Source organism: Periplaneta americana, chromosome 8 (genome assembly GCF_040183065.1).
Source record: "Periplaneta americana isolate PAMFEO1 chromosome 8, P.americana_PAMFEO1_priV1, whole genome shotgun sequence".
NCBI lineage: Eukaryota > Metazoa > Arthropoda > Insecta > Blattodea > Blattidae > Periplaneta > Periplaneta americana.
In genome coordinates, this window is record NC_091124.1 from 135,413,311 (window position 1) to 135,439,509 (window position 26,199).

The 26,199-nt window shown below is 36.1% G+C and overlaps 1 protein-coding gene across 5 annotated transcripts in view; it reads right to left on the reverse strand.

The window, feature by feature from the left end:
- The window catches only part of Bruce (BIR repeat containing ubiquitin-conjugating enzyme), a 571,194-nt gene that overhangs the window by 191,947 nt on the left and 353,048 nt on the right, over positions 1–26,199 (reverse strand). For all 5 annotated transcript variants that reach the window (XM_069833681.1, XM_069833684.1, XM_069833683.1 and 2 more), the window contains 3 exons: positions 25,550–25,814; positions 21,390–21,610; positions 11,472–11,670 (listed from right to left, as the gene is read on the reverse strand). In XM_069833681.1, the coding sequence (XP_069689782.1) occupies positions 11,472–11,670; positions 21,390–21,610; positions 25,550–25,814 (685 nt within the window). The remainder of the gene's footprint in view (positions 1–11,471; positions 11,671–21,389; positions 21,611–25,549; positions 25,815–26,199) is intronic.

Consider the following 26,199-nt stretch of genomic DNA (forward strand, 5'->3'; position numbering starts at 1 on the left):
TGTTGTACTATAGTCGAATTAGATTCAGTGACGAGCACTTTTTGCAAATTGTTATAATGCACCAAAAAAATTATTTTGTATTAACTTGGATAAATCTAAGTATGGGAAAAAAAGCATAGAACTCTGAATTAAAAGTAAATTCTAAAATCCAACACATGTCAATATTCGATCTTTTAAGTTAAACTTTTACACAAATATAAGAAAGAAATCAGTATTCGATTGTATTTTAATTTTATGCTTTAATACAAAGCATAAGATGCACTATCTCAGTGCAAACAAGTCAGTGTTTAAATTGTAAGCTACTAAACTTTGTAGATGTGTTCAGCAGAATCATAATTATGAAGTTGGCCTAAATGGATACTGTACGTTACATTCATTGAGAAAGAGATCAGAGAGAGAAGGAGAAGAAAGAAAATTGAGAGAGGAATGGGCAGTAGTTTTAAAGCCAGTTTCTTTGTTTATGCCTTTAATCACATCACTACTATTTATATGTGTGACAAAATAGAATGGGTTATGAAAGTCCCAATTGTCAACAAACCAGTTTAAAATTCAATGTTAGAGAAACACAGGAACTTCATATTTTTGTTAGCACATGAAGCCGACTTGAAAATGGAAACCAAACATTTTATTAAAGCACACTTTTTATATTGGAACAATTAAAAAGTCATTTCTTAATTCAAGCAATCCAAGAACATAAACAAGGTACCGGTATACCTTTTTGGATTACCTGACACACTGAGCTTGAAGGCAACTGTTTCCTTACTGTCGATTTCAAATGCATAAATTCATACACATCGATTTCAGTCGTTATGACAGTGTGCACAACAAATATTGATTTATGAGTTTTAGTATGAAGAACATTTTGCATAATTTTTACATGTTTTCACGAACAATGAAATTCTATTAAAAGAAAGCAGTACATACCCGAATTCGTCATACGAAATGAAATTACTCCTAACTCCTAACTGTTGGAGATACTTCACAATATATGTATGGGCGGAGCAAAAATGACTAGTTCCCAGTGCAGCTATCACACCACTGCAAATGTGAGCTTCACAAGCTTGGACAAGCATACAGCTCTGTCATGCTAGAGTAATTGTATTGTAATATATTCTTGGAATCTAAAAAATTTAATTTCTGAGGAGGGGAATTCATATCCTCTCTGAAAGGATAAAAGAAAATTAAGTCAAGAAGAACCGCATTTTTCTACTCAGTGAAAAGTATGTTTTAAGTCGCATAAATCTATATGAGACTTCTGACTTTAATAAAGACACTATGTTAAGGGCTTTCATCTGCCTTAATTTTACTGGCCTCATACAAATCTTGACAGCAAAAGCTTTCAAACGCTTATGGGTGTTTGTATTTGTGTGAGGTACATTTGGAACAAAAAAAATCTTTTGCTCATAACCAAGAACTTTTGTTAATATAAAGTATACAGTCTCTCCCAGATTGCATCTTATAAAGTATTCTAAGCAACAATTTTGAAATTTTATGAGATACAAGATGATATATAATAGTATCTAATTGAAAAAAAAATTGTGGAACATAAACTCGTTCTTGCAAAAAAAAAATATATATATATATATATATATATATATATATAAATAAAATAAAATAAAATAAAATTTTGGGACTTTAATCAATGATACAATAGAATCTTGATTATCTATCATCAGATTAACCATTCTGCGGATTATCCATCACCTAAAAGGGAACAATATTTTTTCAGCAGTGCATAGTAGTGAGAGTAATGACTTACAACCATTTTTGTTTACTATCTGACTTATGCCTACTATGACAGTGTAACTTCGTTACATATGTAATTTTCGTTTGGTTCTCTGTCAATATTAAATAAACACTTTAACTGCCTTTGAACCAGTGGCGATTTCTCTTAAGGAGCACAGGAGCAGTGCACCACCTCTTCAACTAACACATGTTTTTAAAGTTATATCAATGAGCTGCAATAGACTATGTGAGCGACATAATTCTTTATTATAATACAATGTAAAAATAACACTGAATGAGTACTGGTCTTGTTGACGTCTGGGACTTACGTTTACTGCTCGACACTTGCGGCACACTGTTCCATTGGAGCATGCGCAGTAGTACTGTTTCACTGGCAGGCTTTGGAGCATGGTAGGGAGCCAGTACAGTGTGCGTAGGAGGGGTTAGGAGCACTTTCAGATGTGTTCTCAAGCTGTTTGCAGTAGCTGTTGGCCCGTTCTATCATAAATATTGCAATGAATAATAGTGTGCAAAATCTTCTAAATATGTAATTTTCTGTAAGAACTTTACACGAAAAGATAAAAATAAAGAAGATGGGTAGACGTACACAGGAATTAAAATTATAAGTGACGAAGAACAGTAATAGAGAAGTGACAAGAAAATTCAACATTCGGATTTACGAAAAATACAATATGTGGCTGCAATATAAAAGACGCCGTATTTTGTTTTCCTTGCCTATTGTTTGGCGACGAACATTCATTGACAAAAACAAGTAGGCTACGAGTTATGAATTTTATTTATTTTTCTGTTTGAATTTAGGACTGTGCGTAGCAACTAAATAATTTTGATTATCGTTCTGTAGGTATGATTGATTTGAAACACATGAATGAAAGAAATAAAAACACGATTCTTCAGCTGCACACTAAACAATAATGTTAAATTAGCAATTTTGGGTCAAACAAACATACAGACACAATTGGATTCAATGAGACTGTCGAACTTCACAATGATAAAGTTACCAAGAACAGATAAGTGCGTGCAGTTTTGTGGAGCTTCTGAGTTGGCTTTAAGAGGTCACGAAGACGGAAACTCATCTTTAAACGCTAGTATTTTTCTTGGCCTCGTCAATTTTAGTTCTGAATTAGACGCACTCTTGAGGAACATTTGGAAAGAGGAGCAGTGTTTGAAAGCACATCAAACACTATACAGCACGAAATCCTTGAAGCCATTTTGATGATGCCATGATGAGATTTCAAAGAGATAATGAAAGCTGCTGACTTTTAGCAGTTAAGGCTGATGAAACGACACACGTATCAAATGCTTGTGAACATGTGAACTGTGTTATAAAACGTAATATAGCGAAAACAATATTATTTACGGTGTGCTGCATAGAAATTGAACACTTTACTTTGCTATTACTGGACCTACATAGGAAACTGATTAACTGCAATTTCTTGACTAACAAAATTATGTAAATCTATACCTATATAACATATATTAATAGTTATGTCGTAGTGAGTACCAATAATAATAATAATAATAATAATAATAATAATAATAATAATAATAATAATAATAGTATGATAATCATAATCATAATAAATATTTGTGCACCACCAGGATTATTTATCACCACACGCCACTGCTTTGAACTAACAAAAAAATTCACTTTGCATCTATTTGCTAGAGTATTTCTTAGTAATTACTTAATTTACAATGGATATAAAAAACAGGTAATAAGGAAGTGGAGAAAAATAACCGACTATGAAGTATCTTAAATGCATCAGAATCCATAAAAATTCATAACAAGGATTATCAGTTTTTTTTTTTTTCGATTACCGGTTCACTAAATCCCATTGATTAAAACAGGAAAGAGGCAGACTATGAAGCATCTTAAATTCATTACATAGATATATGTCCATAAAAATTTATAACAATGATTATCCTTTTTCTTCAATTATGTCCTGTTGATTAAAACAGGCGAGCGGTCAACTATGAAGCATCTTAAATGCATAATTTAGGTTTAAGTCCATAAAAACTTATAACTATGATGAATAGTCTTTTTTATTTCGATTAACCATTCACCATGTCCCTTTGATTAAAATGAAAAATTGGAGTTGTACTGTAATAATATATTTCATTTTTCAATTATGGATATTTTGATTCTTGGTCATTTGGCATCAAGCAGCTCTTTTTGGAATACTGTATCAAATAAGCAGGTCACTTTCCTGTGTGAAGTCACTGAAAGAGGTGAATTTACATTTTATCAGCATTATGATGATTAATGGACAAGACAAATGGAACATCTCGCAAAAACTTGCCCAAATACCATCTGTATCCATCAAAAATTTCACTTCAACTAAAATGGAATTTGAATCTGTATCTCCAGCAGGACACACTAGTCATTCTGTTAACAGTATGCTTATGTCTGCAATATATTAAAATTAATTATTGTCATCAGGAAACAGAGATGGATATGTATCATATAGAAATCTGTGAAGTTCTTAAGAAGGCACGCATCATGATCTAACATCAAAATATTGGGAAGCAAGAAAGAGAATAACTTTGTTGTGAAATCCACAGCATTATATACATACAGGGTGTTTCAGGAGGAATATTAAATATTTTAGGGGGTAACAATATGGACTGTTATGAGTAAAAAAGTTCATATAAGCATGTGTCCAATTTTTATTGGGTACAGAGATATAGCTGTTAGAATGTAACCCAAGAAGGTGTTAAGCAAAGACAAATGATTATGTTCAATGCATTTTCATTTCATGTGTTGCTACTCCGGTTGCTATGGGCTTATTTATCAATTGTTATTTTTGTTTTGAAGATCAAGTTGTGAAGTTGTGCTTTAGTTTACTTAATTGAATTTTTCAACTGTGATTGTGATTTATTGGCCAATTCTACTGTATCATTTAAGCATGCACGTGTATTTACAAATGCTAAATATGCCGATATGGTATTTCTGTATGGGTTTTGTAATGGAAACATTGTTGCTACTTGTAGAGAATACGGCAAATGATTTCCTAACTGCAGAGTTCCAGATTCAAGAGTGTTTACTCGTGTTTTCACTAAACTGCGTAAGACTGGTGCAGTGCTCAGCAGTCATATTTGATCTGAACTTGTAAATCAGGCCTGCAGAACTGTAGCTCTTGAGAGCGACTGCTTTCCTCCCCCTTTTTTTCCCCACCCACCTTTTCTACCTGTGCGGCCACGGCGTTCTAATTACACTCGGCTGCATCAACATTCATTCTCGGGGCGGAAGTCGATCATCCCCAATAGAAGTGGAGTGAGGCTGACGTCATAGTTCCCCTACTTTGCAAGTTCTGTAGGCCTGGTGTAAATGAATAGAATGTGAATGAAGTAGAAGACATTATTCAGTTGGTAGAACATAGTCCTGCAACAAGCACATGCAGAATTTCTGCATGTATTGGTTTTCCATATACAAGAGTATGGCGAACATTACATATCCATAGGTTCTATCCTTATCATTTACAGTGGATTCAACACCTTCGAGCAGGAGATGAAGGTAGATGATTGGAATTTTGTCATTGGCTACTTGTAAATCGCTGAGTAATCCCTTTTTACTCTTCACTGATGAAACCACTTTCACTCGTGACAGTATCAATAACACTCGTAACTCACATCAGTGGTTCGAAAAAAATCCCACATGTCATTGTGGAGGCATTTTCAAGAAATTTTCTGTAAATGTGTGGTGTGATATGACAATCAGTTGCGTGGGGTTATTGTGTTACTGTATCGTCTTACAGGGCCCAGTTATACAGGGTGATTTACGACGAAAGGTAAAAAAATTTAGGATGTGAATTCTGAAGTCATTCTGAGTCAAGAAGTTAATATGAATATGGGTCCGTTTTCGAATGGTTACAGACATATGGCTCTTTGATTTCATAAAAACTTCTGGAATTCCATTGTTGTAACTCGCATTTAGAGACAGATAATGGACAAATTCAAAGTTTATATTCACGTATGCATACTGTTCGCGCAACTTATCTAGACACCTGGGTCCCCTAGTGCTCTCTTGCTGCCCCATAGCCAACTGCTAGCTACCTGACCGTCGATGCTTCAGTTGTATGTACAGTTACAAAAACATTGTTCGGTATTTATTTTCAGCGCTTTCCATTGGATATGGTAGGTTAAGGTGTATGGATCCACAAAAATATAAATAAATCGCATTCTTCTTCGTCTGTGTACATCCATTCATAGTGTTCTGTCCAAGGGCAGGTGTTTCACTGTAAACCCAGCATCCTCCAGTCTTTCCTATTTTCTGTCTTCCTGTTTGTCTCCTCATAGTTCCATATATCTTAATGTCGTCTATCATCTGATATCTTCTTTGCCACAAACTCTTCTCCAGTGCATCTTTCAGAAGGCAGTTTCTTCTGAATCAGTGATCCAGCCAATTTTTTTTCCTCTTTCTAATCAGTTTCAGCATCATTCTTTCTTCATCCACTTTTTCCAACAAAGCTTCGTTTTTCACTCTGTCCGCTTCACACACCATCCTTATCCATATCCACATTTCAAATGCTTCTACTCGCTTCCCTTCACTTCGTCGTAATGACCATGTTTCTGCCCCCATACAATGCTACACTCCACACAAAGCACTTCCCTAGTCTCTTTCTTAGTTCTTTTTTCAGAGTTCCGCAGAAGATGCTTCTTTTCTATTAAAAGCTTCCTTTGCCATTGCTATTCTCCTGTTACTGCTTATAGTACACTTCCCAAGTATCTGAAGCTGTCCACTTGCTCTACTGCTTCATTTAAAATTCGCAAGTTTACCTTCTTTATTTTTCTTCCTATGACCATGATGTTCGTCTTGGTGGCATTTAGTCGGCCTGGTTGGCGGAGTTGGTATAGCGCTGGCCTTCTACGCCCAAGGTTGCTAGTTCGATGGCATTTAAGTGTGCTTAAATGCGATAGGCTCAAGTCAGTAGATTTACTGGCATGTAAAAGAACTCCTGCGGGACAAAATTCCGGCATACCAGCTGATATAACCTCGACAGTTGCGAGCGTCGTTAAATAAAACATAACATTAACATTAACATTGTTGGCATTTATCTTCATTCCATACTGTTCACATCTATCATTTAGTTCCAGTAGCATATCCTTTAGTATCGTCTCCTCTTCTGCTAACGCTAACAATGCCATATTATCAGGAAATCTTACACACTTTATTCTTCCTCCTCCTACTATCATTCCTCCCATGTTCTGAAAACAGTTCTTCACTAAATTCTCCAAGTAGACGTTGAACAGGGTATGCGATAAAGGACATCCTTGTACTCTCTATTTCACTTCCTTCTGACATTTCTTCTCATATCCTGACTTTGACTTGTTTCATACAAAGGCTACTGAACAGCCTCCTCCGTTTCCAACCCACGCCAATTTTCTTCAGGATCCCCCATCAGTTTATTTCAATCCACTCTGTGAAACGCCTTTTCTAGGTCCACAAATACTGTATACACTTCTTTATTCTTGCCTAGGTATCTTCAGCAGCAAGCAAGCAAATGTATTTTATCTGTCTCGTAGACTGTCCTCCCCTCTCCTGCCTCACTACCGCTAGAAGCTACTTCTCTGCTCCCCACCCCCCTCTCTTTTAGCTGCCCAGATAAGTTTCGCGGACAGTACATACCTAATATTCTAGACATCAGGGTCGATGTTTTCGCACATTTTCAAAGATACCTCCTTCTGCTTCAATGCACTGTTGCACTCAGGTGTGAATCGCGCTCATTGCTTGGGAGAGTTGCTCGTAGCTGTTCTTTATGTGGCATGCAGCATCTAAAATATGGTGGATTAGTGCCTCTCGTTTCCACCTTCCTTTGGTAGCCTATATCAAATCTTTCATCCAACCTCATAGACAGCAAATACTCTTCAATATGGTACCCTTCTGTTCGGAAAGCGTCGTTCATATTCAGCGATGGCATCCAAGGAACTTCTATCACACAAACTATAAACATACACAATATCGGCGTATTCTGTAGTCAAGAATTTATAAGGCATCTTGAAAAACACAACTTAACACTTCCAGTAACTGTACCTGTATAACTACTGTACTGTAAGGAGCTGACTGAACTACTGTGAACTAATAAGTGATACTGTATTTGTGTTATGTGCTGGTTCTGTGTCATTACATCAGACAAGGGCAGGTGATTGGACATTTGTAATGCTACACCACCCAGTTTGTGAGATGACTGAACTAATCTTACTCCACATTGCTTACAATGTCGATTCTAATGTTAAGTCATTCATTGCGATTGGTGACCTTGTCTCATGTCAGCAGCATATGGTAATGTTTGAGTCACACTGCAGAGAGATGTTTTATCATCTAGCTCCGTCACCATTCGAAAACGGACATATGTTCATATGAACTTTTTCTCTCAAAATGGCCTAAGGCATACCTGCACAAACAGCGCTCAATGAGCGCACCCGCTCTTTCCGAGCGGGAGAGCTGTGTTTACCGCTCGCCGAATAGGAGAGGAAGATACATCAGAATGACAAAGACCTGCTATAGATAGAGAAGAGGGGAACAACCACTCAGCTATCTAGTGGAGTGCAGTGCGTATTCTCAGTAACTGTTTCACGTTGCTTACCTACTGCTACAGTACGGTATGGAGGAATCTAAATTCTTTCAATGTTGCATGGGGAAATGCTTATTTTTTCATAGCTGATGGAGTAAATAGCGCTTTATCTGCCACAACATTTTGAAAGGTAGAAAGAAACATAACATAATGCGTCATTACAAGTCCAGACATAAAGATACTAAAGATATTAATCTTCAACAATTTAAATATCTCTCTTCAGGGAAAAGGCCAGCTCAGTGTTGATATGTTGAATAAATTGCGGGATTTCAGTCGTAAACTTACACTTTTCGTAAGTCAGTTTTGGGAAGGTAAAATGGCTTACTTTCGAACGATAGAAACTGCTCGTGATGAAGCCATGTTAAACGATTATGTGCAAATATTAATTGAAATTCAAAATGAATTTAATTCTAGGTTCCAAGATCTTGTCTTAAGGTCCACACCTGTGGAGTAACGGTTAGCGCGTCTAGCCGCGAAACCAGGTGGCCCGGGTTCGATTCCCAGGTCAAGTTACCTGGTTGAGGTTTTTCCGAGGTTTTCCCTCAACTCAGTATGAGCAAACGCCGAGTAACTTTCGGTATTGGACCCCGGACTCATTTCACCGGCATTATCAACTTCTTCTCATTCTGACGCTAAATAACATAAGCTGTTGATACAGCGTCGTAAAGTAACCTACTAAAAATCTTGCCTTAATTGGAAAGAATTTTAAAGTTATCATAATAAATTCTTCAACACCAGTTGAAACAATGCCATATAAGTTACAGGTGGGCCTGGTTGGCGCAGTTGGTATAGCGCTGGCCTTCTATATCCGAGGTTGCGGGTTCGATTCTGGGCCCGGTCGATTGCATTTAAGTGTGCTCATATAACCTCGGGAGTTGCGAGCGTCATTAAATAAAACATAACATTTAACGATTTACAGCTCGGACTTATTGATCTTCAATGTGGCCTAAGGGCTAAAGATCGTTTGAATAATACTACTAGCCTGGTTGAGTTTTAAAAGACTAAACATTAGCAATAATATCCACGACTACACAGGCTGGCTGTGAAAATGATTGCTATGTTTGACTCAACATTTATATTTGTGAGCAACTGTTTTCTATAATCAACTTTAATAAAGGCAGGCATCGAACATCTGTAACGATCATTACGATCAGTAGCCTACTGTTCCTTTCAGCTTCCAACAGCATAAAACTCGTTTTCATGTACTGATAAATAAAAACATAACAAATTGATATTGTACATTTAAGTAGGTATAAAATTTCTATTATTTCTGTCAAATAAATATTTCTGTATTAATTAATAAGTCCAAGATAGTTTTGCAAACACTGATCGGGAATTCATTTCATAAACACTAGTACTAGTACTTCCCTTTTGTGTATATTTTGTACGAGACTACCCCTTCTTCCAGTCCACCCTATACTGAGCGCAGCTAATATCTGCATTCCGCTCATGAGCTGTGAGCCGGCTTGGAGACTGGAAACCTTGTGCAGGCCTGGCCTAAGGTATCGTATCCTAAATTTTTTACCTTTCCTAGTGAATCACCCTGTATAGACTTTCTTCAAAAGAGTTCCAGCATTATTGGAAGACGTTCCTTTGGCTACAAGGATAGGTATGTTCTTTCAGGATGACGGAGCCCCTGCACATTCTAATCATCAGGTGATACATCATCTAAACCTAACATTCCCTGGTAGATGGATTGGCAGATACGATCATGTTTCTTGGCCACCAAGTTCCCCGGACCTTACTCCTTTAGATTTTTGCCTAAGAGGATGGTTGAAAGGCGAAGTCTACAAAGAAAAAGTAAACACAAGAGCCAATTTAATCGTTTGGATTATGAATAATGCTCTCCTCATAAAAGAACGCCAAGACGACCTCAGAAGAACTACATGTGGTGTTGTCAAGAGAGTCGAAATTGCATTGAAGTCGTAATCATTTGCCTTTGCTCAACACCTTCTTGGGTTACATTCTAACAGCTGTATCTCTGTACCTGATAAAAACTCGACACATGTTATATGGAATTTTTTAACAGCTGTATCTCTGTACTCAATAAAAATTGGACACATGTTTATATGCACTATGTACTCAGAACAGTCCACACTATAACCCCCTAAAATATTTACTATTCCTCCTGTACATACATACATAATTCTAATTCTCTAATGGAAGTTACTTTGTTGTTACAATAAGAAACTGGTTAACTTAAAAGGAGAGTAACCCACAGTTTTTTTATAAAGCACCTACAAACATTTTAAATGGATCATCACTGCTACTACATGATACTGTGCTTATCTCTAAAACAAGGTACCACAGTTGAGAGTGATAGATTTTTAGATGGGGGAAAAAAAAGATATGATGCTTCCACCTAATGAAGTGATTAATACCAAAATACCATCTGCCCCATGTAGCAGACATATGCATTTAAAAAATTCCCTTGTTCTTGAATAGGTTAATAAAGGCATAATTCTACTACAAAACTCACCATCATTCTTCCACAACTTTTGATAACAGACCACAATAACAATTGTAGAGATCTCTGACAGAGGAGAGGAGAGGAGAGGAGGGGAGGGGAGGTGAGGGGAGGGACAGGGGAGGGGGAGATGAGAGGAGGGGTAGGGGCGGGCGAGAAGAGGAGAGGAGAGGAGAGGAGAGGAGAGGAGAGGAGAGGAGAGGAGAGGAGAGGAGAGGAGAGGAGAGGAGAGGAGAGGAGAGGAGAGGAGAGGAGAGGAGAGGAGAGGAGAGGAGAGGAGAGAAGAGAAGAGAAGAGAAGAGAAGAGAAGAGAAGAGAAGAGAAGAGAAGAGAAGAGAAGAGAAGAGAAGAGAAGAGAAGAGAAGAGAAGAGAAGAGAAGAGAAGAGAAGAGAAGAGAAGAGAAGAGAAGAGAAGAGAAGAGAAGAGAAGAGAAGAGAAGAGAAGAGAAGAGAAGAGAAGAGAAGAGAAGAGAACTGTTGACTAAGAATATCACAAGTCTACAGTCTCCTGTGTACTAAAAGCTGCTGACATACATGTCTAAGGAGCACAAAACTGAGAATGGATATCAAATAAGCTGAAAGAAGTTAAGAAGAGCAAATGACGAAGGTTGTCAATTACTTGGAAATGAAAACCAACTAATCAAAATTTTCAAAGTTTGAACACTACCTCTAGTAGTTTTCCATACCTGTATCGGCAACACAGGGCACTCTGACCTCCTGCTTCGTATTCTGCAGCTGGCGTGCCATGTCAGTGGAATTTTGCTGCTCAGCAGCCTTGTGTTCATCTGTCTGGCACATATCACTGTTATCTGACTGTGAATTTCCAGCTGCTTGATGTCCTGGCTGATTCTCCAATGTCTCCATGCTCTCTGTCTGCCTCACTGTCTATAAAACCAATCATCATGTGACGAACACCTACACTACAGGATTATTTTTTCGTCATTCATAATTACTTAGGACTACTACAAAATTCTAGTAGTAGTGGTAGTGGTAGTGGTAGTGGTAGTCGTAGTCGTAGTGGTAGTGGTAGTGGTAGTGGTCGTGGTGGTGATGGTGGTGGTGGTGGTGGTAGTGGTGGTGGCAGTGGCGGCAGCAGCAGCAGCAGCAGCAGTAGTAGTAGTAGTACTTTTATTTTGTCTGGCAGAGTTTCTCTTCCACTCAATCAGGTTTGAATACAATATACATGAAATATATAATAATGTATATAGAATACAAAACAACACAAAAGAAGATACTTTGGAGATAGATTACATAAAATACAGTGTGTCTGCAAAAACATTCCGGGCTTATAAACTACTATAATTCTGTCACTGTGTGTTTTAAGAAATTCATACGGGTGCCATTAGAAAGAACAGCTCAAAGAATGTCAGGAAATACGTAATTGATCATTGTTGACCGAAGCAACATATGGCAGCACAAAAAAAAAAAAAGACAAAAAATGCTGTTTCCGCTATTTCGCTTGTCATTATGGCATTGTTGGATTGTTGTGTTATATGATCTGAATGTTAAATTTTCAATTTTTCCCATTCAGGGACACGACCTGTCAGTGCAGAAACTGTAGAACAGATGCGGGAGGCATTTGTACATAGTCCTCGAAGGTCTGTGCATAGAGCTAGCCTGCAGTTAAACATTTCTAAATCCACTGTTTCCAAGGTCCTATGTTCTTGTCTCCGATTTCACCCCTACAAACTGCAATTAGTGCATAAGTTGAAACCTGATGACCATGCAAAACGACGTGTTTTTTGTGAAAATTTATTGACACTAATGGGAGATGATGAAGACCTTTCAGCTAAATTCATTTTTAGTGATGAGACAACGTTCCACATCAAGGGAAAAATAAACAAGCACAATATTAGGATTTGTGGGATCGAGAATCCACATTTCATTTTGGAGATTGAACGTGACTCCCCTAAGCTGAATGTGCTTTGTGTCGTTTCGAAACGGAAAGTGTATGGCTCATTTTTCTTTCAAGAAAACACTGTCACCGGTATGAGTTATTTGGAAGAAGGCAACGAATTTCTTTTCCAACAAGATGGAGCTCCTCCTCACTGGCACTTGATGTACAGAATGTCCTAAATCAACAACTTGCAGGAGGATGAATTGAGCACGCTGGGAACAAAGGTAATTTCTTCTGCAGTTGGCCTCTGAGGTCCCCTGACTTGACCATCTGTGACATAATGAATTTTGTCTATATACCGGTATCTCCACTACCTCAAAATCTGCAAGAGCTCCAACTTCGTATCACTGCCGCTATTAAGTCCATCCCTACAGATAAGTTGGAATGTATATGGCATGAGTAGGAATATTGCCTTGATGTCTGCAGAGTGACATGTGGAGCACAAATCGAGTGTCTTTGAAGTAGGTACAAAAATTTTTGAGTTTCTCTTTCTAATAATACCAGTTTCGTATAAATCCGTCAACTGACAGTGACGCTATAGCAGTTTATAACTCCGAAATGTTCCTGCAGGCAATAGAAAATTACAAATAGTCAAGATCAGTTACATAATATAAGGAGAACATAAAATAAAGTATAAAATTACATATAATCAAAATCAGTTACATAATATAAGAGGAATATATACAATTTATAAGACAAATTGCTCTAGATAAACTCGACGATTAATTGAGATAAAACATACAGTTAATATACTAATAGAAGAATACATGTGGGTTACAAGACAAAAAGTTGAATAGCAAAAACGTACTATATAGCATACAGATACAAACGATTAAATAAAATATCAAGATAAAAAAACGAAGAGAGAAGGAAAAAAAATAATAAATTATCACGTAGAGCAAATTATTTAGAAACTTCCGCAAGAGTCTAGTTCTGTTCAATAAAAACATTTCTAAGTAGAGTGTACTTAAAAGATTTTAGACTCTGACTACTCCTGATTTCCCGTGACAAGTAATTCCAGGAAGCAGAGTAGGGAGATGTTTGATGATATGGTAATGATAGAACAAGGCTATGCTGTGAACGTGTATCACAGTTATGGTGGGATGCTAATAGTGTGAAGCAAGGAACTAGATAAATAGGTATGCAATTTTTTAGAATCTGATTCAGCAAACAGAGTGAATGGACTGAACGTCTCTCTCGTAAATGAAGCCAAGATAATTGTAAGAAATACTTGGAGACATGATCATAGCGACGGCTCTTAAAAATGAAACAGACACAAGCATTATGAACATGCTGAAGCTTCAATGACAATTCAACACTAAGGTCACTATACAAAACGTCACAATAGTCAAAGTAAGGCACACTAGGGTCTGTATCAAGATCTGTTTCAGTTTAGAAGGAAAGAAGTTTTTCAGTCAGTCAGTGAATGCAACATTGAGAAAGTTTTCTTAGAGATATATTTTACCTGTGCATTCCAGCTGAGTTTCGAGTCGAAATGGAAACCTAAGTTTTTAACGGTAGTACTGCATGGCATTATAGTATTGTTTAAAATCATTGGCAAAAGTGTAAATGCTGATGAAGGATAGTAATCTCTGATGTCCTAGTAGAATTACTTGTGTTTTACCTGGATTAAGGTTTATCCCGCATTTTCTAGCCCAACTGCTGACTAACATGAGATCATTATATAGAAACAATTTCTCTACCAAAAAAATTGACGAACTTGGTTATAAAAAAACGGTCTCTCTCCTTTATAGCAGAAGGAAGCATTGGTCTTGCAACCAATATATTGTCCTTAGGCTACCAGCAAATAAGGCTGTAATACCATATTGAAATTAGCTTTCTGTTACAATTATTGTATTAAGCTGTTCTTTTTTTTAGTTACTATAAAGTATTCATCAGAATAACATATATTTATTTAACATATATTTTAAAAAAGATCTTAAAATATATAAAAGGTATAAAGGTTTAACAGAAAATTTCCTGATTCTACTGTTTCACCTACAATCAATTTTAAATTAATGGAGAAAATGTGTCTGCTCTGTATGGTACTTAATTATGAGAAACCTTAAAAGGTAAAAATTTACCTTTATTACTATTTTATTATCTTTACACTTTTGGTTATAAAGACGTTTCCCTAGTAATTGCTTCAATACGAGATAAACTGCAATGAAATTCGGTCAACTTTCGTATCAGAACAATACTGTTTGTTGTTGTTTAGTCAACTGTCCGAAGACAGGTCTGAACCACACAAGTCAAACCAACAAGGCACTACTTATGAGGCAACTAGGCCAGGAGATAATGGGATAGGGTGCCCACTTCCTTTCCTCCTCCATTGCATACATAGCCAATTAACTGCATATTACACTAATCAGACTTCAGATGCACACAAACAATTTTTCTTCCTCTGACACATATCGCCAAGTGAGATGTACTGCCTGATAACAGATGTACATATCAGCCAGAACCTTAATCAGAGGCCAGAACAATATTATATAGTGTAAAATGAAGTATATTAAATTAATAGAACAGAGTCTGCAGAACCTATCTTTTTTTTTTAGTAGGTTATTTTACGACGCTTTATCAACAGCTTAGGTTATTCAGCATCTGAATGATATGAAGGTGATAATGCCGGTGAAATGAGTCCGGGGTCCAACACCGAAAGTTACCCAGCATTTGCTCATATTGGGTTGAGGGAAAACCCCGGAAAAAAAACCTCAACCAGGTAACTTGCCCCGACCGGGAATCGAACCCAGGCCACCTGGTTTCGCGGCTAGACACGCTAACCGTTACTCCACAGGTGTGGACCCTATCTTTTTGCTTGTGGTGTTCACACAATAATAAACAATATGAAAACACTACTATGTCATGTCGTTCTGACACATTCTGTGATATGGCTGCAAAAGGGTATCTGTCAGATACAGGGGGGAGAGCCATTAATCCTTCCCATTGAAGGCTTTAAGGAACCATCCTGGACAAATACCCAATGTCCCGTCCCTACCTTCCCGTGGTGCAGCTGTTAGTAAGCATAATTTTACAAGATGAACTAAAGGGAGGGGCTACTCATCAATTAGCACTGGTCAGCTTGATGAGTTAATGACTGAATTTGGTATAATTTTCCTCTATTCAATACCTAATTCCCTCTTTACCCTTTCCTATCCAGTCCTCTGACTGAACTCTTACTTTCTTCGACCCCGACAGCATTAGAGCATTTGGGGCCTAGGGGTTCATTTCACTTTCCTTCCTCCTCTTTCTACTTTTCTGTTCCTAGTGCTGACCTGCTATGGCACTAAAATCGTCTGCCAGTGGCTTAAGGAGGGAAAGCTGGTGATCAACAAGATCTCCCAGCTAGGTCCAGTGGACCCATCGACAAACAGCAGGTGTGGTCCTCCAGACATTCTGGGGGTTGTGTGTGAATGAAGTAGCCACCAAAACGTTAAAATATGGTGTTCACTTAAATCGGCTACAACTTGCCATTTATATACCTCAAAATCTGTGCTTCAGTGGCTGACCATGATAATATCTTTGAAAAATATTGGAGTCCAAGAGGTCAAATGACTTTATTGTCAAACGCCTGGCATTAGAAAACAACAACATTATGTGACATACACTGGCCGGCAAAAAAAAAAAAAAAAATTGAACACTTTGAAATCTTTAGTACAAACTAAATCAACTATACAGTTGTCAAAAGAAAAAGTGGCCGCTCTCTAGACACAAAGTTCCCTTCAGGTATCTCCGCTACAATTCGGAGACAGGTGATGTTACAGATTGTTGGACCACGTGGCCTGATATCTACAGTCAGAATGAAAGTTTTTGCGTGTTAATCTGTAGCATAATGGTAGCGTTTCGGGCAAGTGTTCGTAAGGTCATGCGTTCGAACGCAACCTAATACTTTTTATTTATTTTTTTTAAGAGAGAGATAAAATATAATTGTTTCTGTTTCTGTTATGATTGTTTTAGTAATTAACATCAGGTTCATGAATGTATTATGCCATGACTGTGTCATTATTTATTATGACATTATGGCTGCAAATGGAAAGATTATATTCTCAGCAAAAATATCTTTTGTGGCATAAACAGAACAAACTTACAGGCATCTGCCTTTAAAAAAAAAAAAAAAAAAAAAAGCCACGATTCAATATTTAGTCCAACTTCCTCCCATCTTGATCACATGTTGCAGTCGAGTGGGCATGGAATCGAATAGTTTTTTCAAATACCGTCTGTTCTCAGTCACGGCATCCCAGGGACCATGGACGAGCTTCCACAAATCATCAGGGCATCTCGGAGGGGGATTGGGCCAATTTTTCCGCATATGCTTCTTTACTTGTGCCCAAGTCCGGAGAGCGACAAGGCCAGTCTATCAATTCAGTATCCTCACAAACCAGTCCCGAATCAATGGAGATGTGTGGACTGGATGATTATCCTGCTGAAATTGAAGAATTCTAACATGACACAGATACTCTACTACTGCGGGTATGCATGGCAGTGCATCTGTGGTCGAATCGAGTACCAGGACGACGATATACAAGAGTGGGTCCTTCCTTTGTAGTAGAAAAGGTGACTTCATCAGAAAAGATTACTCTTTTCCAATCCCGATCACCATTTCCCACTGCAAAGACTTAACGCTCCTCTATATGCTCTTCCTTATGAACTTCCCTAGGAATGGCATGTCGAGATCTCAAATTGGCGGCCCTTAAACGATTTATCACGGTCTTGTCATGGCCAGGGAAATTAACAACTGCCTTCAAAGTAGCAGCGGTATGAAAGGGATTCCTTTCAATCTCTGCCACTAATCTGGCGTCCTATTGTGGTGTTGAAATTTCCCTTCTACCACTCCCAGCTTTTCGGCCAAAAATTGCAGAGCGTTGATAATTTTGCACCCATCTCCGGGTTGTCCTTTCTGAAACGCTGAAACGCCTACCTGCCTCGGATGCCGAAAAACCAAAATGAACCACAGCCCATATTATACTTTCATTCGTTCCTGCACCTCTTTGTGGAGCCATGTCAGTCAAAGTCGCAGGCAGAAATGGCGTCGTGGTTTCCTCAGAGAATTAGCCTCTACCTAGGTCTTAAAATAACAGCAAAACATTCATTATACTGAAAATATATATTCTTCAATTAGGATTCCACATCTGTGGAGTAACGGTCAGCGCGTCTGGCCGCGAAACCAGGTGGCCCGGGTTAGAATCCCGGTCGGGACAAGTTACCTGGTTGAGGTTTTTTCCGGGGTTTTCCCTCAACCCAATACGAGCAAATGCTGGGGTAACTTTCGGTGCTGGACCCCAGACTCATTTCACCGGCATTATCACTTTCATTTCATTCAGATGCTAAATAACCTAGATGTTGGTACAGCATCATAAAATAACCCAATAAAAAAATTTGGAAATAATAATATAAATACTTGTTAGAGTCTTATTAATAACTATATCATTTTCAAATATAAAGTCCACAGAGTTAAGAATATAATTATTTTATAATCTCGACCTCAGTAATTTGTTTTCGAAAAATCTGTATTGAACTGTATCCATGCAATACGTCCTTAATCATTGCTGCTGTTAACACTGCTGCTGTTGCAGTTGGTATTACAACTACAAATATTATTGTCATAAACGTAACCATTTTATATCATTATTAAATATTCAGAATATAATTGAAATGAATGTTCAGTTGTAGTGTTTCTGACAATGCGCTGAATTACGTTAATACCAGGTAAATGACATAGCTCAGTCAGAAGAACGTAGGAACATCGGATGTCGCGAAATTCGGAATTGAAATGTCAACGTATCAGGCTCAAATCCTCGTGACACCTTTCCAATTTATTATGTTACAGGATAGTATAATGTAATATCATAACAGTATAAGAAGAAAAAACTAACACTCGTATTAGGCAGCTGTATTGTTCTAAATCTAGCATTAAATTTATATTACTTATATCGCTAACAAACGATAACAGAATGCAAATGATAATTTGAATATTATTTATATCGCTAACAAACAATAACAGAATACAAATGATAATTTGGATATTATTTATATCGCTAATGAATGATAACAGAATATAACAAATTATAACTTGAATATTATACATATCGCTAAAGGAACGATAAAATATAAATAACTTTAATATTATTCATATTGATAAAGAACGATAACAGAATATAAATGATAATTTTAATATTATTTATATCACTAATGAACGATAACAGAATACAAATGATAATTTAAATATGATTTATATCGCTAATGAACGATAACAGAATACAAATGATAATTTGAATATTATTCACGTCGCTAAAGAACGATAACAGAATATAAGAAATTATAACTTGAATATTATATATATTGCTAAAGGAACGATAAAATATAATTAACTTTAATATTATTCATATTGATAAAGAACGATAACAGAATATAAATGATAATTTGAATAAAGCAGTATTTATATCACTAAATAACGATTAAAAAATAAAATGAAAACTTGAACAAGGCCCGAACTCACAATTTTCATATCATTAAGCGAACTCTCTACCGCTGGTCTACGAGGCACAGATATGGAATGATTCCATAGTTCCGGAACTGCTTCTAAAAGCACATGCATCGTGTAACATCGCTGTGACCCGAAGTGGACTTAGAAAATATTCGCTGTTCACGAGTACGGCCACTTTTTTTTTTTAACAACTGTACATTCATGAACAGCTATGGTAAAAATTTTTTATCTGCGTCAATTTTAAACTTCTAGAATACAAAAACTTTAAGTTAAACTTCATATCAAAGCATGTAACTGTACGTGTTCGAATCCATTTCTCCAAAGTGGTAGGCATTGTATTTTGTTTTACAAATTCTTCCATTACATTCTTAATCAGGTTCTCTAAGTCTGAGAATAAATAAGGAGCAAATGGACTTAAGGTTTGATATTTCCTCAAGAAAGGCTCACATTCAGATGATAGTTTTTTAAAGAAGGAAAGTATTGTCCCTCAGTTAACCTTTGTTGGGACAATCATTCAATATTCATAGTTTTCACTGACTTAGTGAAATTCACAGAAATTCATTGACTCACGGCATTATAAAAACAAATTCCCTGACTTTTCTGGACCAATTTTAATTTCCGTGACATTCCCTGATTTTAATTGATTTTCAAGGTCTGTGGGAACCCTGAATTCATATGATTTTTTTTTAAATAGTGAAAAACCAGAATTTGTGATAGCCAAGCCCTACATTGACAGTATGGTAGAGAACTGTATTAGCTCATTACCAGTTCAGTAACCAACATGTTGCACCAATGTGGATTACTGAGATGTTACAGCTAAGTATCTCCGTCAATTATCAGATGTAGAATCCAATGGGGAGAACAATATTTATGAAGACAATGACAATTCCAGAACTAATGTTGATTGTGTACCACTACAAGTTTGTCTGTAAGTAAGATGATGGCAGATTGACTTTTCCTCCATTATAGTAGTTTTTTTTATACTTTATATTATATTATTTTTATATTATAGCCTACTATTTTGATATCATTATTATATTTATTTTTATTTTTATGCTAGAATAAGAAAGTTATATTTCTCTTGTGTTTCTCCTCTATTCAAGAAAGCATATTATGTAATCTTATTTAAGAAAACATAATGTAATCTAAATGAAAAGGAAAATAGTTCTAAAAACCAAACATCTGTAATAAATAAATAGAAATAAGCAACTAAATAATAAAATAAGCAAATGAATAAACAAATAAATAAATTCTATGTTTGTAATGTATACTTTCTAAAATAATTAACATAGCTGAATATGAATAACTCAAGCCTTCTGACATAACACATTGTTAATTTAAGTACACATTATTAGCTACTGTAAGAGGCAGAATTTGTAATAATGATATGAAAATAAAACAAATAAAAATATATAGAAATTTTTTACGTTTCAGAATAACAGAAGTCAAAACTGCAAGAAAATATTTACCTGTCAGAATGATGGGTTCATCCTAATAGGTAGGCAAAGAATCCCTGTCTTCTTAATGTTAACACGAGAGAAGAAGTTCTTTGTTCATTAGTTCTTGACAGTCGCAAAGCATACAGGTTGGCATTTAAGATGCCAATTTTGTACATGTGCTAAGCAGTCATGACCAGTTTCTAAATGGAATAGTGCCACAGCTTCTATTCTTGGTTTATTACAATTAAATTTCCAATTTTGTTTAACCTTTTCCCATGTTTTGCCACTGATATTTTGTTTGCAATTGTTTTCACACTTCTGTTGTGCGTTTTTCATAAGCACTCTTCTTTAATTCATTTTTATAGTTTGTTCTCAATTTTTTATTTAGTATGGTTCCTTTTTTGCCAAAGATCTGAACATTCATTCACCTATAATCTTACATGAGAAGGTATCCACTGGAAAGTAATATGTTTCTTTAAACTTATTTCACTGATGGTAAATGAGTTTGATGCAACTGCTTCTATTGCTGCTTTAGAGTCAACCAATAGCATTACTTTACTGAATGATTTTGGTCGATGTAATAGTTGGGTCAGGGCTTTAGCATGGCTTATAGTTCTCTCTTAAATGTAGTTTTGTTTTGCCTTAGAGTTAAACAGTAAGAAATCTAAGAAATCAATAATGAATATAAACATTTTGTAGAAAACTTCACTGATAACGCAAGATACACAAGATACCAGGTTGTAATATCGGACTTAACTAAAATCTGAGCTGGAAAGAAGCTTACATGTGACTGTGATACCAGGGGTGTCTGTACCAACTTGTTCACAAGTTTCAGCAAACTGCATAATAGAGCATCCCACGATGCTGGTTTGCCTTGCTTAGTTTCTCCTCCAAGTACAGATGCAAACAATCCACCAAAACAAGAAGAAGCAGTTACATTTGATTCTGACACACTGCGACATTTCACTTTCTCCAGGCTTAGGATGTATGTATACACCAGCACACCTATAGAATAGATACAAAATGTGAAGACATGAAGCAAGTATAAACTTCTGATAGCAATGAACTTCAGTTAATAACTGCAAATTAGTTCAATGTGATAATGCTTTCGTATCAAATTAATAACATCTGCAATCATTAGCTATATACAGAGTGTTCCAATAAAATGTACTCACACTTCGAATGTTAATATCACAAATAAAAATTCAGGTAGAGTGATTATGATAATTTAAGATGGTAGTGCGAAACCTATTTATATGTCTATCTGTTTTGTAGTAACAGTTAATTTTTGCCAGAAGGTACCACAACAATGTAAACAAAAATGGCAAAGACGCATTGTTATTGTTTGTGCAACAACACAAATGGATTCTTAATTGCTACTGGAAAAAACTGAGAATGTGAATGTGAATAGATACAATGATGTTGGAGAAGTGAATTTAGAACACCACCACCTACACAGAGATCAATTGCAAGATTATGTGACAAGTGTGAGGTCGATGGAACAGTGCAAAATGTGACGAGGGGAAATTTAGGAAGATAGAGAACATTGGCGGATAATGACAGTTACAGATATTTCAATATTTCTTAAAGAAGTTTATAAAGTAATGTTCTCGTGAGACTAACATCTGTAAATCCAGTGTCTATCACATTTTGTGGCGTTATAAGTGGAAGGCATACATACATTCCGAGACTGCTCCATACACTGGATGAAGACATACATACAAGTGACAGGAAATAATTGGTATAATATCCAAACTATGGATAAATTAAAAACTCAGAAGAGTTTTAATTCAGTTAATGCATGAAATTAACCTTTTAAATACCATTCACATAGGACATGAACGATGTTAAAAAAAATCTCTGGCTATAGAGACAATTGATACAAGACACCACATTCGTAAGGAGCAGTAGCTGGAGAAATATGTCCTGTTTTCATTTTACAATTCTGCAGGAGAACATACAACAAATTTTCGAGAAGCAGTTAATACTTTTTATTTATTTATTTTTTTACTAATTGTGGATACTTGACTGTCATTCACCCATATGAAGTCAGCTGTGTAGCCCAATTTGCCAATATAGTCATTGCCCAGGGTTCATCAAGGAGGATGGTCTCTTTATACATCTTTCAAAAAGCCTCTTATAAGATTAAATAAATTTCAAAATGTTGCCATATTATCAGATTAAAGTGCAACTATACAAGCTATAATTTCACAATAGTCTACAAAAGGGGCTAAAATTAAGAACTGTAATAAAATTATCTACCTCATTCTAGTGCCGAGGTCATGGAAAGCATGGGGCTCTACCTCCATGCCCCCCAAGTGCCTTCATGGCATGTTACAGGGATACCTTTACCTTTTTACCTTTATTATGTAACAAAACTAAGAAAAAAATTAGTTTATAGTGGATTCCTTCCCATTGTGATATAAAGGGAAATGCAATAGCACACTTTTAGGCTAAAAGGACATTGAAATTTTATAACCATCTGATAACGGACTTTCATTTTATTCTGCAAAACTACTAATCAAAAGCAAATTCAGATCTGTCCAAAAACAACGAAATTCAGATGGAGAATAAGATAAAACCTGGGAAATGTTATTGACTAACCCCGAGATAATCCTCAAGAGCCAAGTAAATCTGCTGTTGCTATGTTCAGGTTGATATCAAGTCATTTTTGTTTGACAAGCCACCTGCACAGGATAGCAATTTCCCATACATTCGCCTGTGTATTGCATGATGCAAATGAAGAGATGAACATGGAACAAATAAAAACTGCACATCATTGCTACAAGAAAATGACATCATACAAAAATACTGGAGTGCAAGATGACAAATGACTTCTTTGTTAAGTGCTTAGGTATTGGACCAACAACGTTTTGTGAATGGATTTTGCGAATGCACGAAGAAAAGGAAGCTTTTCAGAACTTAATTGATCTGTTGAAACCACTTTTAAACTTAATGATACTGTTAACCGACGTAACTCTGTGTACTGGGCTAATGAAAATCCACACACAGTGGAAGAGCAAGAAGTAAAATTGAGTAAATCACTTTCTAAAAGTAAAGTTACAATCAGAGTTACTTACTAGAAAAAGTAACAGAGTTTTAATTACAGCTACTGTAAAAAAATCCTAATTGTGTTATGATATCTTTTCCAACTGTGTCTCATCTGAAAGAAAATAATGGTTGTCTATAAACTAAGAATATGGAAAAAGAATGGGCCAATATTAGTAATTAAAAGAAATGAGTGTAAATTCATTTGTTAATAATTTCGTAACTCAAATTGCTTGTTAATCTTTGTCAAGAGGCCATCTTGAATTTCGGGGAGGCAAATATACTACTATATCTTTTAAAAAATATCTAAGGAGATTCTCTCACATAGTAAATATTCAGTTAAAGTTTATCGTAATATATGACATAAATATATTTAAAAGACAATGTCCGAAAGAAATTAAAATGAATGTATAGTAGACGAGGCAAGACCCATCACACAACGTATCTATATCACCAGTGGGAATGGAAGGGGAAGGTAAGGTTTTAGTCTGAGCTGAACTTCTGTGTCTGTAGATTCGTGTAATATTAACGACCATTACCTCTCACATGCGAACTCTTTTCCTGATCATCTAACCTTTCTCTTCTCGCGCAACTCACATGTCAGGTCTTCCCTCCTGAACTATAACATCAGAGATTGAATGTTATTCTCGAGTCATGTGACTGCAGTAGTCATTGTTGCATATAAAATCTTCAAACAAAAAGTATATAAATGGAATATAATTAGTGAGACGTGAATGCAGTATTCATAAGATTCGTATATTTCTAAGGCAGATTTTAAGATGTACACCGTTGTTTAAAATTATTCCATAGCAGACACTAAAAGTGGTTTATGTAACAAGAACACAAGACTGTTGCGCAGCTGATGTTAGCAAGACAAGGATGTAGAAGAAATGACCGAGTGATCTATGGAGTGGGGATGAGAGGTAGAGTCAGGACTGTAGAAATAAAGTTGCTGCAACAAGCCAAGTGGGTATGAGCAGGCTTAGAGCAAGTGAGAATGTGTTAATAACGTACTCATTGTTGAAATTATGGAAATAACTTTCGACATTATTATTAAAAATATGGCTAGTATCACACAGTCTGAGATTCTGATAACAAATTAGTAATGTCGTTACTTCATTACCAATAACTATTACTATTACTAACTTCCCAACTATGGCGAGTAGTTAATCCATCAGAGATAACAGTGTAATGCAATCTGGTCTCCCAGAAGAATGATAGAGACTTTTTTTTAAGCAACTGCCACAAGTGCTGCCTAATTAAAAAATGTTGCAAAACAACATTATTCCAGCTATTAGTGACCAGTTTCTCAATGAAGAGTGTTATTTTCAGAAGGATGGTACACCACCACATTACAACACTGATGTGAGAAATTTTCTCTGAGAAGTGGAAAGGAGAGGAAATGTGGAGTATCCATCTCGATTTCCTGATTTAAGTCCTATGGATTTTTACCTGCGGAATACTTTGAAGAACACTGTGTACACCACAAAACCACGAACATTGCAAGACATGAAACATGAAACTGAAAATGTCTGTGCTGCTATTCTGCTAGAAACAATAAAGTGTTTTTATGTTGCTCTGTTGCTTGTCATTGTCAACAATGTATTGATGTTCAATTAATTTTTTTACTAATAACGGGTACTTCAATGTTCGTCATTCACTCATTTATAACTTTAAATTAACCAATAGGAGAAAAATGAACATCTGATCATATAACTCCTTAAAATAAATGGTGACAAAGTGTGTGTGTGTACATTATTTTGGGACAAACTGTATATAAATCTAAAGCACCAAATTCTACGAACAATAAAGTAGTTTGGTAGAGTCTAAAAGTGGTTTATATAACAAGAACACAAGTCTTAATATATATTAAAATCATTAACTTCTTTAACTTACCAACTGACTCAAGAATGCTCATTGCAGTGCTTAAATCAATATTAGCAAAATTCAGATTCAACAATAGCTCCACAAGCTTGCACTGGGCATCCAGCGGACCTTGCTGGTTGGCCAGAGCTCCTGAAGGTTGTACTAATTGATACACAAGTTTCAACAACAGTTCCTTGAGCGAGTTTCCGTACTTGCTGGTAGTTGTCACAACATCACATCTCATCTGTAGCCTAACAAGCAGATCATGAAGAGCCTGGCAAACTGATGGTCCAGCCTGTAATATACAAGACAAACATTGAATAGTACAGTGTAGTGAACACGTAATGTCAAAGAAAAAAATCCATTATTAGACTGGCTAATAAAACATAACAAAATGTCATTTAACCACATGAAAGAAACATTTTTACAATGTGAATAGAAATATATTTCAGTATCTCAAGTTTCCAAAGCCAATTATACTCGTGAATCTATTATAAATACATTAACTACTTTTCTATAGCAGTTATGGATTTAAATTATACAATTAAAAAAAAAACTAGCAATTCTTCTTTTTCTTCATCACTATCACAGTCATCATCATCACTGTTGTCATCATAACAAAATAACCACCACTGCCGCCACTGCTCCACCGCCGCCGCCGCCCCCGCCGCCACCACCAC